This window comes from Pararge aegeria, chromosome 20 (assembly GCF_905163445.1).
Source record: "Pararge aegeria chromosome 20, ilParAegt1.1, whole genome shotgun sequence".
Lineage (NCBI taxonomy): Eukaryota > Metazoa > Arthropoda > Insecta > Lepidoptera > Nymphalidae > Pararge > Pararge aegeria.
In genome coordinates this window covers 10,368,043-10,385,322 of record NC_053199.1, presented here as the reverse complement: position 1 = coordinate 10,385,322, position 17,280 = coordinate 10,368,043, and the positions used below count along the sequence as shown (strand labels likewise).

Below are 17,280 nucleotides of genomic sequence, written 5' to 3'. Positions count from 1 at the left end.
CAATGCTGCCGACTAATTAATATTAAAGTGGCATGACTGATGGACTATTGAGTTTATTTATAGCCCTAGGAAATGCGAATGAATTATAAACAGCAGTTAAAATGATCAAATAGGATAGTGCGCCCTTGTTTACTTCGATAAAAAAGCTTCGATGGCACATATTATGTATATTTTTAGTACTATTAGAGTGTTACAGTAAGACGTATATTTCTATAAAGTGGGTAAATAATTAAACTTTGGATAACTATAATTTGATTTAAGCCAGATTCTTTATTAAATTGATGACTATTTTAATACTTTTTAAATGTGCTGTTAATTCTTATTTCATTGATAAATAGATTTGTAAAGATAATTAAAATTAATTTTGATTCACAGCCATTCATGTCATTGTGTCGATGGGTAGTGGAATAAAAAAAAAGAAAAGTTAGTTGGCCAAATTGTTGATGGGACATTACAGTTTAAAATGGAAGTTCCCAACCTAGAAGTGATACGACAGACTAAACCTATACCATTATCCGATTTCTACGTGGTTCGTGCTGGAACTAAGAAACGGGACAGAATTATTAGGGTTATTTTTCTTTAACTTTAGAAACTTTGGATAACTAGAATTTTGATTTAAACCAGATACGTGCTATGCCATATTGGCGTTAGGGAAAAATGTTGAGAGTATATTTTTACGATGCGCGCACACCGTCACAAAAAACCGACACCATGAAGTTAGCTATAATCAACATTTTAGTTTTTCTAAAAAAAGGTTTAACAGTTGACTGTTAATAATTCAAATAATACCTTTTTTCTATAATTAGTGTCGCTTTTTGTACAAACGTAGAATAAGGCGAAAGAAAAATTTTTTGAAAAGATTTTTATCTTGTAACGCCAAAGAATGTGTGTGTGTACTTATGTACTTCTTTGAAGAAAACTTCAAAGCAGTACATAAGTACACACACGTTCACATATATATATCATTATTTTTTTTTTTAGTTTGTTCACATGTTATTATTTCTTTATAGTGAATGTCATGGTCGATATTTTATTGTAAGTTAGAGACCAACTTTAATTTCCTACTTCATAACCTATATAAGTTTCTATCTTCGCGTCGTTATGAGATTGCCTATTCTGCAGCTTTCCGTTCCCAAGAGTTTAGAAAATACTTGCAAAAATGTTTCATATACTTTGTATTAGGTGCCTTGACCTAGGTTTCATAATTTAAAAAAAAAAAAAATTTATTCATTTTAGCAATTTATTTGTTGTTTTGTATTTTTAACTTTTTTTTCCTACATATACTTTTACACCTTTTTACTTACTGTTAAATATGTACTAATTGTGTTCGCTTTATCTGTTCTTTTTTACATGTTATTTTAAATTTTTATCAGACTTTGTAACTTTGACACTGGAGCAAATTGAAAATCAACTGAGCAACTGCTTAAGGCTGAGTTTGTGGTCATTTGCCATATTGTAATGCTAATGCCAAATAATAATGTGTTACTTAGTTCAAGAACTTGTATTAACAACATAGTATGGCAATAAAGGATTTGTTTGTGAACAATAACATAACTTAACCGCTGTATGTACCGTAGTATGAAACTGCGTAACAGTGATCACATCCACCTACAAAACTTGAAAATTACCACTATTCACTGGATTACTATTATTTATTACTACTCTAATGATTTGTATGCTTAAAACTTACGAAGTATATGGTTTCAAGTTTAGCTTTAATTGTTATTTTGTGTAACAGTGGTTCGGACTTCAAGACCGGAGCGTCTAAGCCTTGATGGGGAATGGCGCGTCAACGGCGTGGGTCGGAATGTCTCGCACTCTTTCGGCTACGGGCTGCTGGATGCAGCGGGTATGGTACGACTTGCGCGCACGTGGAGAACCGTGCCACCGCAAAAGAGATGCGAGTTAGCAGCTCCAAGACCTCAGAGACCTGTTCCACCGAGGTCTTCCATAACTTTGCAGGTAATATTTATTTTAATATCAAAGTACGTTATTTCTATGTAGCAGGCCTAACATGGCCTGATAAGAAGGCTCAGAGACGCTCAGCGGGCGATGGACACAGCTATGCTAGGAGTATTTCTACGAGATCAAATCAGAAATGAGGAGATCCGTAGAAGAACTAGAGTTACCGACAGTGGGCGGGGCACACAGCTCGGAAAATATAGACGACCTTAGGAGAGTCGCTGTGTGTAGTTAGTGGTGCAGGCCTCAAAATAAAACTCGGTTATTCCAAAAGCTTAGCGGAAGTGTAAAACACTAGACTATCACCGCTCGCTTTTTATATATACTCTGTTTATCATTTAGCATTCTGGCACGATTTCGCGTAGAAACCAGTAGAGGTTATGTGTTTAATATAGCTGCCGTACCCCTAAAAGGTTAGTCATTTTAGACCACAGAATTACTTCCTACAATGAGATTGCAGTCAATTACTGAGCAAAAATTAATCTTGTACGAAGTAATGCCTGGGGCCTTACTACGTTGACGTCCTAAAAATAAGGAGTATACCTGTGAAACAATGCTTCGTTTTGAAACAGCTGGATGTATCCACGTGCCCGGGGGTAAACTATCTGGAGCATATCCAGGCGCGAGTTTCGCTGTCGGCAGCCCGCCGCGGGGACCTTCGCATCGCACTCACGTCGCCTGCTGGCACCAGAGTTACCTTGCTAGCTCCTAGGTAAGTCGTTATGTAGATAAGTAGCGTAGAAGAACCGAAGTCCTATAAGAATACTGTGTTAACTCTATATAATTATTTATCTACGAACTTAACGGTTCTGTCATAGGTTGACTTTGCGCACTGTTATTTTTTCTTTAAACTTTATGGGTCCTTAACGTTATTTTGTTTAACAATCTTCTCCTGAAGCTTTGAAGTCTAAATTTCAAAAGATGTTTAAAAAAACTAACGTTAAGGACACATAAAGTTTCCACTTTCCTTATCAAAAAGCTAAAAGCATTTAATAACTCCCAAACTTTTTAGCTTCCCAAGACACTAAACTGAAAATATTTTCCAATACAAAATATGTTTCGCATGAGTCAATTTTTCCGCTCATATTGAGAAATTTAGAACCGTGTTAGTACTATATACCGTATTATATACCTACGCCCACTATGATCAACTCCAGTAGTACGATTTTTCGATAACTGAATGGTGTTTTGACGCTGACAAATATATTTACGCATTCCTCCCGGAACCAACGAAGAAGTTCTTTGCTCTGTCCGGAATGGTATGATATACGCTATATAGAGATATAGCGTGTTAGCTCTTAGTCAGAGACACCTCTGTGTCTCTGACACAGAGGTGGAGGCCAGAATACCTTCTTAAGCCCAGCCTATTCTTTTCAGTCATTAGGAGACGGCACGTGATATCTACCTACGCCTACTATAGTGATACATTGTCCATAGCTCAGTCTAAAGAGGTTATATTATAAAAATAAAACAAACGGATGATTATTATGTCTGTGAATGTTCCTTTCACAACTTTTCCCCTAAACCTCGAAATCGCATGCAATAGATCTCGCTTCAGAATTCGCCTCTGAGCGAAATTACCGAACTTGGAGGCAGTCGGCGGCGCACTTTATCACTTTGGAACAGCATACGCGGCAATAAAACCTCCTTTCAACCTTTCTCAGCGATCTGTGACTAAAGCAATGATATAGACGACGAGGCGCAGTTAACGTTTCAATTGTCATCAATACTAATATTATAAATGTTTGTTGGTTTGCTACCTATCGGCGGTTCCACCACTGCACCGCACCTATCTTGACAAAACCTTGTAAACATATAGCCTGCATCCTGGAGACGGAAATTGGATACATTTTATACATGGAAAGCTCCCGGGAACCGTTTTTTATTATTTAGCATATAGACAGCCCACATCATGAAGAGAGATCATGATACATTTTAGCTCTGGAAACTCAATTCTCTAGGTATGAAAAATAAAAACGAAAAACACGCAAAAGACTCGCGAGCATGAGATTGTTTTATTAAAATTAATAAATAATAATCGTTTAGTACCTAGTAATGTTGTGAATGCCAAAGTATCTGTTAGTTTAATTATTTGTTTGTTTGTTACCTCTATTTGGCTAAACAGGTGCACCAATTTTAATATAATTTAGTTAACCTGTAAAAGTATATTATATATTTTTGTCTCGGGACTTTAAAATGTAACAGAATTAAAAAAATGTGGGGGCGAAGCCGATTGTGCAGTGTGCTTATAGTGTTTTATAAAAATATGTACGGTCTTTATTTGGTCAAGTAAATATACCGTCCACCTATAATCAGTCCACCAAAAGCTAAGCTGTAGGTATACCACAGAATTTCTCACTAAGCTGTACAAGAGTAGCATCGTTATTATTAAGTCGATTTTGATAAATGGCGGTGTATCAATCAATTTGTCTCTATCACAGGAGAGCAACAGACTTTTATGACGCAGTGGCAAACTAAAATGGTGGATATATAAGACACGAAAACCAATGGAAGACAATGTATAATTGATTTGATATCAACATAAAGATCCAATTATTTTTTTGATTTTTTGAAAAGGAAATACATATTTCAAAATAAAATAACCATCCATGATTTTATTTTTATAAATCTATTTTTTTTTTATTTCATCTTCAATTTAGCATTAATTTTATCAGGATGTGTTATACCTTAATTTACCTACCCTTCTTAGGCTTTCTACCATTCCAAATTTATAGGGACAGGCCTAATAATTTGGCGGTATTGCTTTGCTCAATTCAAAGCTGAACAAGTTTTTTTGCAAGCATTCCGTCACATATATTTTCCTTTAGTCTGTGTCTCTAGGATATGGAGAGATTCAATTATCGTTCTTAACGCTTTTAGCATGAAACATGTAATATGAGAACAAGAATAATTATATGAATGTAGGTTTTACACGAACACATTATAATAGGTTCTTTGTACCGAGTATGTGAATTGTCTGGTTACATTAAAATATTTTCTTGGCGTATTTTAGACTCGTGAGTGTTCTTGACTTTATCATTAAAGTGAATTTTCTTTATTAAATAATCATACATTTTAACCTCTACGCACTAAAGATGGCTTTATTTTGTATATGCTACTGTACTGGTCAAACGGATGAACTGTATGAATTCAAAACAAACATATCATTTTATGGATATTTTTACGAAAATAGGCCAGAGTAAAAAAAAAAAAATTCACTAATCAATGAAAATGATTCATTTGAAATATATAATAATAAATTTATTTTTAAAGTGAGCGCTAAATAAATATGGAAAAAATATCGATATTATTTTTAAATATGAAGTAGAGGTATAATTCCGTTTTTTATGCATTCATCATATCAACCCATTACTTAAATCGTATAATGGATTCCAAACAGCTACTTAGAAATTTTCATGTATTTTCGTATAATTACATATATACATACAAAATTTTTAAACACTAGTCTAATGATAAATGAAATGTTGTAACTTTTATGAGATTTTCTTGTTAACTTGATTTTAATGCAGTTTTGTTAGTAAATCTGTTTGTTTCGTGCATTATTACGCCAATTTGAACAGATCTTGATAAAGTTTGTGAAGCAGATTGAACGAATTCTGCGGAAGGACATAAGATTCTTTTATCCCGAGAAAGCAAATTATTACCACGTGGTTCAGAACCGAAATGAGACTAGTCGCAGTCTAAGTCGCAAGATGTAGCTAGTCTTGTTTTAACATTAGAGCGGCCATACTATCTAGTAAAATCAGCTTCATATTTTTACTAACTATTTTAACTTGGTAGTACTTTTTTCAAACTTAACAGCTAACGAGCTGATACTCTTGAACTAAGTATTAAACGGTTTTGCCCTGGATTTTTAATATTTTATAGTAACGAGTTAATTTTCCGGCGCAAAGTGACTTTCAAAGTTTTAGTCGCTACATGAGTAGTCGCATTAGTTGGAACGTGCATTTTATACGACTTAAAGCGAAACTAATTCGAACTTTAAATATTTTGCCCATAATCCTATTTTCCCAGACTAAATCGTGTAATTGGTTAATTTCTGAACAAGCTGGAACTTCTTTTATGCACATTATAGTATAGCATTAAATAGTACTGTATCTATTCCTACTCGTCCTAACTAATATTATGAATTAGAAAGTGTTTGTTTTTTGTCCATCCTTTGTGCCCTTACTAAGAGTTAGAGTTATTAAAAGGACGGAGAGTAACATAGGCTACTTGCCATCCCAGAAAAACCAAAGGTTCATACGGGATTTGTAAAAAATTGTAACAAACGCCAACAAAGAACGCGGTCAATAGCTGGTAAATATTATAAATGGGAATGTGTTTGCTGGTTTTTCCTACTTTTACGCAGCAACAGAGCAAAGGCGGCCGATTGGCGCAGCGACCCCGCTTTGCAAGTCCAAGGCCGTGGGTTCGATTCCCACACCTGGACAATGCTTATGTGATGAACAAGAGTGTTTTTCATTGTTGGGTGTTTATCTATAAATTATAAGTATTTATGTTTATTATTCATCAGCTATCTTAGTAGATACCCATAACACAAGCTACGCTTACTTTGGGACTAGATGACGATGTGTGTAATGTAGTATATTAAATTATTTATTTAAAGCTTGGCGTGACTTAGAGATTATGGCTCAGAGAGTGACATAAGCTTCTTCATATCACGAAATACTAGGATTGGTAGTAGTAGAGCAGTGTGTGTCAGAGCTCGTCCGGGGAAGTACTACCGCCATGCTTAATTCTGCCGCTAAGCACCATTGTTGCAATGCCGTGGTTGCCGGTGTAATTACAGGCTCATGAGGCTTAGCACATACGCCTCAGCTTGATGAAGACGTTTACGTCAGCTTGACAGGCGGCACGTTGCGGGCGTGCTCCTTGCATGCTCTGCGAAGTGTTTCTCTGTTCATAGGCGATGGTTTTCCACATACCATCAGTTGGGCCATATGCTCGGTCCGTCAAATAAAACCGTATAAAAAAAAAGTTAACATTCTCCTTTGTAGATCTTTCGAAACGTAGGTAACATTGGCTAAGGGCTAAGTACTATGAGCTGATTTTGTAAACCCAATGCAAAAAAACAAAAAAAAAAAAAAAACAGTATATACGTGAGATACATCTAAAGAACAATTATTTAATCAGGCTCTTGCAAGCTAGAATAGCTGGACAGATTTTAAATAAATTTGTTTAAGATATTTTAGGTCTTGCAGTAATGATTTTGTAAATTGTTTGAGCCTTTTGGACAAAATTTAAATACTTTTATATTGTCGATAAACACTTTAGTTACTCACTATAAGGGTAATAGATTTGCATAAATTGAACGATGTCGCCTTACTGCCTATCGTATAAAAAAATATAGATAAGCTGAGTTACTCTTGCCAGCTGCTATTTCACGGTTGAAATCTTCATCTATATATAAACACAACTTATATCAATATTAAGTAACAACTAAGAAACTAAATAATTACAAAACATGATTAATGCTCTCATGAAAAGACTAGGAATTTATTACATTCCAAGTTTTATAATTTCAGTTAATATTGCACTCCGAGATTCAAAGCCGCTTGCAGACTTTTTTGTTTTAGTCAAAAAGTTAAAAGCTCCAAAAGTTATGAAAATTAGATTTAAGTTACACTGTTGCCGTGCCACACTCCGCTACTGAAATGAATTTTCTGGAAACTTTATATTACCTAGTTTTAAAAGACACCGGTTTTTATGGAACTCTTGCGATACATATTTCTAAATGTAGAATAAAGTTTTGTGAGTAATATTACTAAGCTCCATTTTCCTTTCTTCCTCTCCTTAGAAAGAGAATGCTTTTGCCCAGCTGTGGGACATTCCATTCATTCCATTCCAACATTCCATTCCATATCGCTGCTTAGAAAATGTATGGTTTTCAGCGGTGTAAGTAAAAAATTCTTTATTATAGTAAAAGACAAAAGTTAAAGCAAAACAACGGGCAACAGCTTTTTCCAAATAATTGATGGAAAATAGAAAAACTGCGGGCTACAGCTATTATTGTATAAAGTAGCCATCCCGATCACGTTAGTACCTGCGCAAAACAAGGGAAAGTCGGTTAGTCATTAAATGTAACGCATCTCTGGGGGGTGATTTAATTATACTCTCAATTTTCCACCAGGCCGCACGACTCATCGCGCGCGGGTTTCAGCTCATGGCCTTTTATGTCGGTGCATATGTGGGGAGAGGGACCCCTCGGTCTTTGGCAACTAGAGGTCTCCAATGAAGGGCGGTATATGGGTAAGTTATCTCTTACTGCAATTTTGTAATCATCTGCCCTAATGTGTTAAAATACTAAGAAACGACAAGTTCAAATCATGGACAAGCAACAAATCATCGTTTGCAGATCATATTTGGAGTGCAAATCGATCGTTGTGTTTAATTCTATACAGTATACATTATTCCATTTTCCATGACGACCAGTTCATGCTACAGTGCAGGAAGTATGCAGAATACTACTTTTCTAAATAATATTTCTTCGTTTCAAACTTTTTTATTCACTTAGAGTTAAGGTCGTGACCTTTTCTAAAAATAACTACTTTCTAATGTGCTTATATTATCCGATCTTACAACTTATTATTATTTATTTGTCACATACATTCTTGTACCATTTGTATTAAAAAAAAGTGTCGGTGACTAATGCTTCGCAATGAACTTACATATCTACTGTTCGAAATGAAAGGAAATCACAGATTAACTTTCGGTGCCATAGGTCGGGCGACATTGCAAGACTGGTCGTTGACGTTATACGGAACAAGCTCGCCGGCTGCTAAAAATGACCCAATACCGTTTAGAAGTCCAATTATACGAAATAGGAGCAACGCGACTCGGCCCGTAGTCGTTCAGTCCGGGAGGAAAAATAATAGAGGGAAAGCCATTCCCATAGTGCCGACGTACACAGTCGGTTTAGTGAAAAGAAAAAAGAATAAAAACTCGAAGAACCCCAATAGGAATTCGCAGAAAAAACAGGGTCGTCCGGCGACGCGCTCGCCTGTTGAGAGCACGACAGCACGGCTGACAACCTCAACTACGCCGGACCTGAGCCTTAATTTGCGAGGGGATTTGAAACACCCCCTGTCGGACGCCAGAGGGCGTAAGATGTCCAGTTTGTTCGACACGTACCCGAAAATTCAGCGGATTTATCCCGCGCCGCTGCAAGCCAACGGTACCTTGTGCATGTTGTCCGTTGATACGTTTTGCAGTGTTTTATTTGACCTCCGTATAATTCCAGCTTGCAAGTCAATTATCCTTTATCCAGACTTGCGGTTGCATGTCGTGTGTTAAACTTTATTTTGTAGTTAACTTTATTTTTTGTCCTAGAATTTGCTCGATTTATTTTCGTTATTACTACTGCTTTAAGTGAAAGTGAATTTTTTTTTTTAATGTCTTCTCGATTTTTATTTTTAATGGATACTCGATGTATTCTCTTATTTATTTTTCAGCGTGCATCTTAATTATAAAGAGTAACAATGCTAGTTTATTAAATAGCATAACACTGCCTGTATCTGTAGATTTACGTGAAGCTATATTATAAAAATAATTATTTTTCTTCCAAATTTATAATATTTAGGCTTAAACATAACATATTCACATAATTTATAAGTTTGAAACCTTTGCGTTCTATTTTTTTTTTGCTTATCTAGCACAAATGTAACATTTAATTAAATGCACATTTTCTATGCACATCTTTTTGAATATCGATCGAATTAAAGACACTAAAGAAACCTTTATCTGTGTCCAGCTGGTCCGTTGACGCAATGGGAGTTGATATTCTATGGCACGGAGACGCCAGCGCAAGAATACGACGCATCTCCTGAGAGCAACTCCCTGGGAACAAGTGGTGCTACTTCGTGGAGCGCCGTACATGTGCCTGATCCCCCAGAAGCAGTGGGACAGAACACTATTGAAGATGATCTGGCTCTCGTATGGCATGATTCGCATGCGGTGAGTTCCTAAAGTTTATAATAAGCAAATAAAAATCTATCTTCCATCTAAAAGAAAGATTCCTTAAAAGTTTCGATAGCTGACATATTATGTCAGAAATTGGTTGGCGTCGTGACGACCGTAGAATTGCTATCGACATTTTTAAGGCTTAATATGGGATAATACTGACCATATCCAATCTGTTTGAGTCAAACAATTAAAAACCTGGATATGTGATTTTTCCATTCTAAGATAGTGCATTACTTTTAAGTTTGAACCATTTTGTTTCAACAGTTATAGAAAGTGAAACATGCACAAAATGAGATCGTCTGCAATAAAATAAAATACCACAAATTTACCTTTTTATTTTTTAAATAATAAATGACCTCATGCATAATAAATAATAATCAATAACTTACCCTGGTTGTTCATGTAGAGCTATATCTATTCACACCTATTTGTGTCTTTTGGGGTCAAATTTATAGCTATTACAGATAAATAATAATCTCGAGGCGTCAAATAGTATCGTGTTATTGGGATTTATGGTCGCCGCTGTCGTTGTCACAACATAGCAAAGAACCTAACTATCGTTAAGTGTAGTGATTCTGGCGGTATCAATAAATCTATACCCGGTACCAGCACTCTATTGTGAGTTATGGGAAAATAGATTTTTGATATTAGTGTTACGTTGCTGATATTGAAATAGGCACATATTATTTTGCAAGAAATTGTATACGTTCACTTCTCCGTTTACACGCACAATATTGTTATAGATGAAATCTTTATTAAATGATGAATTCGATAAATTAGTTTCAATCGTTTATTAAGTGGATATAAAGTCTTTATAAGGAATATAAGTTTAATAAATATCTCTAGTTTTTAATTAATTAGTCTGTTTTACATAAAAGTGAAGTCCAAACTAATCTTAAATGCTTTTATTATTTTCATTACGTTATATTTGGAAAAGGACAGCACTTCCCTCAGTCCTGCAAATTTAGTTGGGTTTAAGGAGTTGTGTACAATGGCGTGCTTTAGTTGTTCTTATAATCAAAGTTTCAATATTACCAGCGTCTACCATACAAACTAATCTATACTTCTATATTTTTTATACTTAATATTTTAAATACGAAAGTTTGAATGGATGCTACACAATATCGCCAACGAAACGGAATATATAGGTAACTTCTGATGAGGGGAGTATATACGGTTCCCGTGGGACGAATTTAGATTTTTTTTCACAGAAAAACAGAAAGTCATATTCTTGTACATAGTCGTAATTAACGGTCTCAGATAGGCTACAGTTTATCCCAAAAATGCACTATTCCTGTAGGGTACAATAGTTATTATTGTATTCAACAGGAATTTTCTGTTAAAAAGGACTTTATTCAAGATTCTTGAATAGATTTTGGTAATACAATAATGCAGTATTCATCGTTCATCATCCTACCACCAACTTTCTTGTTCAGATAAACATGTAAAGCTTGTCAATTTTGTTTTACTATACAATAACTGAACTACAAAATTAGGACTATTATATAGGACTCCTCGTCTTAACTTATTATTTCGTTTGTAATCTGATGCATACATTTTGATTTTCAAAGATCTAGTGCTTGCTTTATTGACAGATGCCATCGTTCTTGCTTTATTTGAAACTGTAGTCCTGAATTTATTGGACATGACAGCATTGCCAGCCTTTGTATACAGGATATCTAAAAATGCTTTGAGAAATTCTCAGCATTCAATCTACAGGTCAACTCGTTTTTCTTCCTACCCTATTCTGAGAATATTTTACGAAGGAATGTTCATTGCTTTCCTTGAAAGAAATAAATCTGTATAGTTATTTTTTTTTATACGACGATTTGTTAATCGAAAAAAAATAGCTAACTTGTGTGAATGTACAAAAATTCAAATAAACAAATTCTCCTGTGCGTGCAGTAATATGAAACTTCAATATTTTATTTTGTATATTTGAATACCGAAAGAAAAGTATCTCATTCATCAAAAATAAATGTTTTCTGATAATCTTTTTTTGGCACAGATATTTCAATTTTTGAAGTAAGGCTATGGAGAGTACAAATGAATGTGGTATGAAATTTCTGAAATCCGTTCTCTTTGTGAATAATTTAAATATTGACTTACATTTTCCAATAAAACAATATTACTTACTTATATTAACAATTATTTCCAATTAAGAATCGTATCTTTCCGTCTTCGTTAAAAACAATGCTGTTATGAGAATTAAAATATTTCATTCTTTATTCATTAATTCAATATTCCTTTCCACTGAGACAACCTACGAGTATATGCAAGTTTAGCAATAATTAACGTATAAACATAATATTGACTGACCAAACAAATTAGTGCTGCATTTTTTCTGGCAAAAGTAGCACAACGTCGAAATAGTTTAGATGGCGTTTTTTCACGCTCTGAAATTTTAAAGGACCTGTGAGTTAAAATGCTACGAAACACCGCTTACCTCTTCCAACGTTCTGCTAACTTACTAGGATGGTACCAATTTATATAAATAAAATAAATAAATACGGTTTTTTGCATTTGTAAGGCCCATGGTATTTGAATAAAAAATATTTAGTTGTTTTAGTAACAGGTATATGTGATTTATACTGTGCCGTAGCTTGTTATTCTTTAAATGTTTAACATTAACCTGAATTTGTATTATTAAAGTTTTTTGGTTCAGTTTGTCTGTATATTCAAAAATTTCAATAAAAATATGGAGCAACTGTAAACTGGTCGATATTAAAATACGGTGGGAACATGACGTACCTATAGTTATATAATATAGTTCGAAATAATGTTTCTTATCATGAAATGATAAAAGTATAAAAGCCTAGTCAAAACCAAAGTCAAAGTAAAATTTTGTTTTTGTTTCAATAGAACTTTTACAAGATTTGCAGTTAAAAGCTAAGCTTGTTGGTACTTATTTGTGTTTGTTATCTTTAGATTCGTGAGGAGGGTCCAGCTGTAGAAGCGGGCGGGTACGCGGCCAGTGGTTGCGTCACACACGGTGCCCAGCCGCCTCACCAGTGTCTAGGTTTGTGCCTCTTGCTCCTAATCTTACTCTCCGCGGCCGAAGCTTTGTCCCTATCATCCCAAAGCAGACAGCCGCGTAGATGTAAGCAAAACTGTGCACTAACTGCTAGCGTAAGGCTTACTCAATCCAGCGAAAAACTGCGGCCGCCCAGGGCACCTTGCTTGCGGTCGTCTGACCTTCGCTCAGCACTGGTGCCCTAGTACCCGAGGCTCTTGATTTTAGTTGAATTCTTTAAAAATAAGTACAAGGTGTTTTAAACATAATAAATCCAAGAATTATATAATATTTAATATTTTTATCAATGTCCGACACAATTCAATACTGCCGTAAACACTTAAAAAAATAGGACCTGTTTTTGTATTCGTTAGATCACGGAGTAGGTAATATTTTATTTACAATTGTTTCTAGCACGTAATAGTCCAGTCCTGTAACTTTATAATAATTTAAGTCGACAACAATTAAGTTTCAGAGAAAGTTTGAACTTCTGAACTTGCATACGTAAAATAATTGTAGCTAATATGAAATATTTAAATCGCAGTGATTTGAAAATATTATATAAATATATCTTTCGATAAAAGTACTTATATAATTTAAAGGTGTTCAATACTATTAATGACTAATAAGTTAATAACCCTTATTAGCAAAAAAATATTTCGGAATGACTGCGATATATTTGTAAGAATAAAGTTATGTCCAATAAACTCATAGGTATTTTGTAATATCACCTATTCGGCAAAATTAAAGAGCTAGAAAAAAGTGCAATTACATAAAATTATAATTACGTATTTCAAATCGAAGACGTCCATTTTGCTTGGGTAATTGCATTGTGAATATAATATGGAGTAATTTGAATCAGAGTGGACATTTAGTAACGTAAAAATATCTGTAGTATAAAAATAATAGTTAGAAAATGCCTGTGGTACTTAAGAATACTGTTTTAGCCGGCGATTGTTATGCTTCCGTTCTTTATAGGCCATCGTATATGATCAGTTTGATTTGATTACAATCTTGTAATAATATATGTATTTTTACTAAACAACAAATATTTTGTAAAGCAAGGTAATGTTTAAAGATACATTTATAATATAATAAAGCTACATACCTACACGATAACTATTTGTCTACGTAAACTATTATGCTAAATATTAACATATTATAAAATTTATAAATAAATTTTGTTGAGACACGAACAGCCATCGCAAACATGCATTATTTAAAACCTATCGAAAAAACATTCCAATAATAGCCATTTCAACGTTAATTTTTTTCTAATGATAATAGTGTTTCAGTCTTAAGACATTATTTTGCATCAGTAATCGATAATATAAATCCGAATCGCGGTGATTATGAATGATTTCGTATTTTGCCTTACGAACCGGGTGGTAGAATCAAAAAGAGACAGACATGTCGTTTCAAAAGTGTTTACTGAGCAAGCCAGCTAGCAACTTTAAATTTGAATTCTGTGTTGTTCCGCGATGATTACGTGATGAGTAACAAAAAAGGCAAATTAGATAAATCTCGAAACTCTGTGTTATACTTACTTAACATTTACAACCTTACATTTTAATATCGTCATCATTGTCCCATCACAGACTCCCTCATCTTTGAAGCTAGAAAGCCATCGGACTACTAATAAAGTTATAATAACTATTTACTCCGAGGCTGGCCTCACAAACGAAGTTTTAATAGGGTCGGAGATATTTCCACTACGGCCTAACCGAAACTCCGGAACTTAATTAGAGTGCAAGTTTTCAATTTTGAAAATGATGTTTGCCGTACTTATTTCAAAACTGTGCACATGTCCCAGTGAGCATCAACAATGACGAAGAAAAACATATTGTCACTTTACTTCAGTTTCAACCGATAAAACTCATTTATTCTTTTATCTGCAAGAACATCTTATCGTATCTGGCTATTTTAAAGCTAAAATCTCGTTACTCAACACAGTCTCTAATATCTGCTGTTTGCTCCATTAAAAGTCTTAAAGTATATGATAACAAAAATTGGAAAATAATTGAGACATGCATGATTTTTGGTTCACTATAACTTTATTTTTTTAAAAACGTCTTAAAATTATACAGTGTTGCCAATTTGGGCCACAGAAATCTCTAACTTAACTATACTTCTAAAAATAGTGCCATCCTTTTCCAAAGCAAAGATTGTAAAAAGGACAACACTAAGTTTAGACCTATCTATTTAGTTTAAAGATTTGCTTACAACAGAATCGGCAGATTTGGCTTTTAAAACTGATTATAACGATGGCCTTGTTAAATTAGCATGTTAGATTACTATACAGGTATAATACTTTGCGTTATATACTAATTATATTATCTAAACCTCCAGTGTTGCAATAGAAAATATTTTTTACAATTGTTACGTTGTTATTCAAATAGCCAGTTTATTTTCTGCCGCCAACCAAATAAAGGCATTCTATTAAGGCCCGAAGCAAATTGCCGACATTCGGGTGCGATTACCGGACTCGATTTGCATTCCTCTTTCCTATTGAATTACACAGTAATATTAGATAATGTAATAACATTTTTTTATTTTTTATTATACTCCCGTTAATGAGCCCAGGATTAAAACGATAATAACTGAAGATATATACGACCAATATTATGGAGAACAACATTCTTTGTAATATTTAATCCGCTAGTCTGAAATTTGCTTCTGTTCTTAAATAAAATATACCAAATGTTACGCATTTACTTTCCGGTGTTTCCTATAATAATTATTTATTGAAAATATTGAAATATAAATATAATTGTTTAGCTTAATATTTGTTGTAGATAAAGCGTTTTGGCGACATTTTCAAGTAAATAATCAATTTGTCTATTTATTACACTATTTAGTCTCCGACTAGTTCTATTCCAAATTCTAAATCACTAGGTAGTGCAAATAAGGACATCCTCCAAATTTCCACATTTTGTACTGGTCAAGAATTATGGCCTCAAATTATTATGAAACACATAATTTCTTAATACAGTAAAGTTCTAACTCTCTGAGGTAATGAAATGATAATATTCAGATTTAAAATATTTTTGTTTTATATTAAATTATGTTTTAGGCTGTGTTTTAGTTAACTGAAACATAAGCGTAGTTATACCGTGATATAAACAATGTATTTACTTAAACACAATATTAAGTGATTAAACTATAGTGATGTAAAAATTTTGTTTTTAGTAAGTTGAGGTTTTGTTTCATTTTAGTAAATAACTTAATATACATTGTTTGATATAAAGCGATGAGCCTAAAAATGACCATTTTAAATTATACTAGATAACACCTGTCAAAATCAATATCAAAATGGGTGTATAGGTTTTTCCGATGAGGCCTAAATTACAAGCATTTCTACAACGTACGTCTTTCAATTTGATTGTCTATGCCACAGGTTTTTATAAATAAAATGCAGACGGTTTGATTGGACTGCGCAATAGTTTGATAGTTTAAAAAGCTTACTGGTAAAAGAAATACTAAAGCCTGTACCAAAATTGAAAATTCGCCACGACGGTTTCATTACATAAATACTGAAAAGGAACATATCTGTTACAATAAGTTTGGAAAACAATAAATTATGCCTTCTAACCTCTTAAGTGTATTTATAGAGGCATTATCTGTGTGACGGGCGAGAGCCTACACTGTAGGATAGAGTTTAACGATCGAGCGTTTTAAGTGCGACCCACTCGGTGGGATTTTAAGATAAATAAGGGTGGGTTTAGGACGCCCATAAGCTAATAATAACAAAGCTTATTGGCTCAAAGGTTTTGAATTTAAACTTGAGATAAAAAATAAACATTGATATCTCACCTAAATTAATTCTGCCCAAACTATGGCTTTAGGGATGTAGTACATGAGCGGGAATTTGTTTTTAACACCACTGTTAAGAAGATGAGTAGTGTTTGTGTGCAGTTTCTTTTACTATTCTTCTAGATAGCATATCACAGTCTACTGCAGGGCTAAAAGCCTCTCCCAAGTGGAGGGTATGCCCATAATCACCACGCTGGGCATGTAGATGGTGGTAGTAACATCAAAGACGTTGCTGCCCGTTCTTGTTGTAAACCACAGTTTTAATATTAATTGTGCTAAATTGTTTTTTTTTTTTATAATGCCATAAACTTTCACCAGCCAAGCTAGACTTAAGAAGATAAAAATGGCAAAAACATATTTTAGTCAACCTTACTTCATAAAATGTATACCAGCTAAATATCCACGTATTGGTGTCGTTAGCCAATTATTTTTTTGTACAAGTACCCACAACAAAGAATATATAAAGTTACCAAAGTTATGAAAAAGTTGAATACAGGAGGTGCAAA

The 17,280-nt window shown here is 33.9% G+C and overlaps 1 protein-coding gene across 4 annotated transcripts in view; it reads left to right on the top strand.

Moving 5' to 3' along the window:
- LOC120632698 (furin-like protease 1) overlaps positions 1 to 17,280 on the top strand; it is a 248,215-nt gene that overhangs the window by 226,455 nt on the left and 4,480 nt on the right. For all 4 annotated transcript variants that reach the window (XM_039902670.1, XM_039902669.1, XM_039902668.1 and 1 more), the window contains exons 10-14: positions 1,739 to 1,962; positions 2,535 to 2,674; positions 8,117 to 8,235; positions 9,737 to 9,939; positions 12,877 to 12,967. In XM_039902670.1, coding sequence (XP_039758604.1) covers positions 1,739 to 1,962; positions 2,535 to 2,674; positions 8,117 to 8,235; positions 9,737 to 9,939; positions 12,877 to 12,967 — 777 coding nt within the window. The remainder of the gene's footprint in view (positions 1 to 1,738; positions 1,963 to 2,534; positions 2,675 to 8,116; positions 8,236 to 9,736; positions 9,940 to 12,876; positions 12,968 to 17,280) is intronic.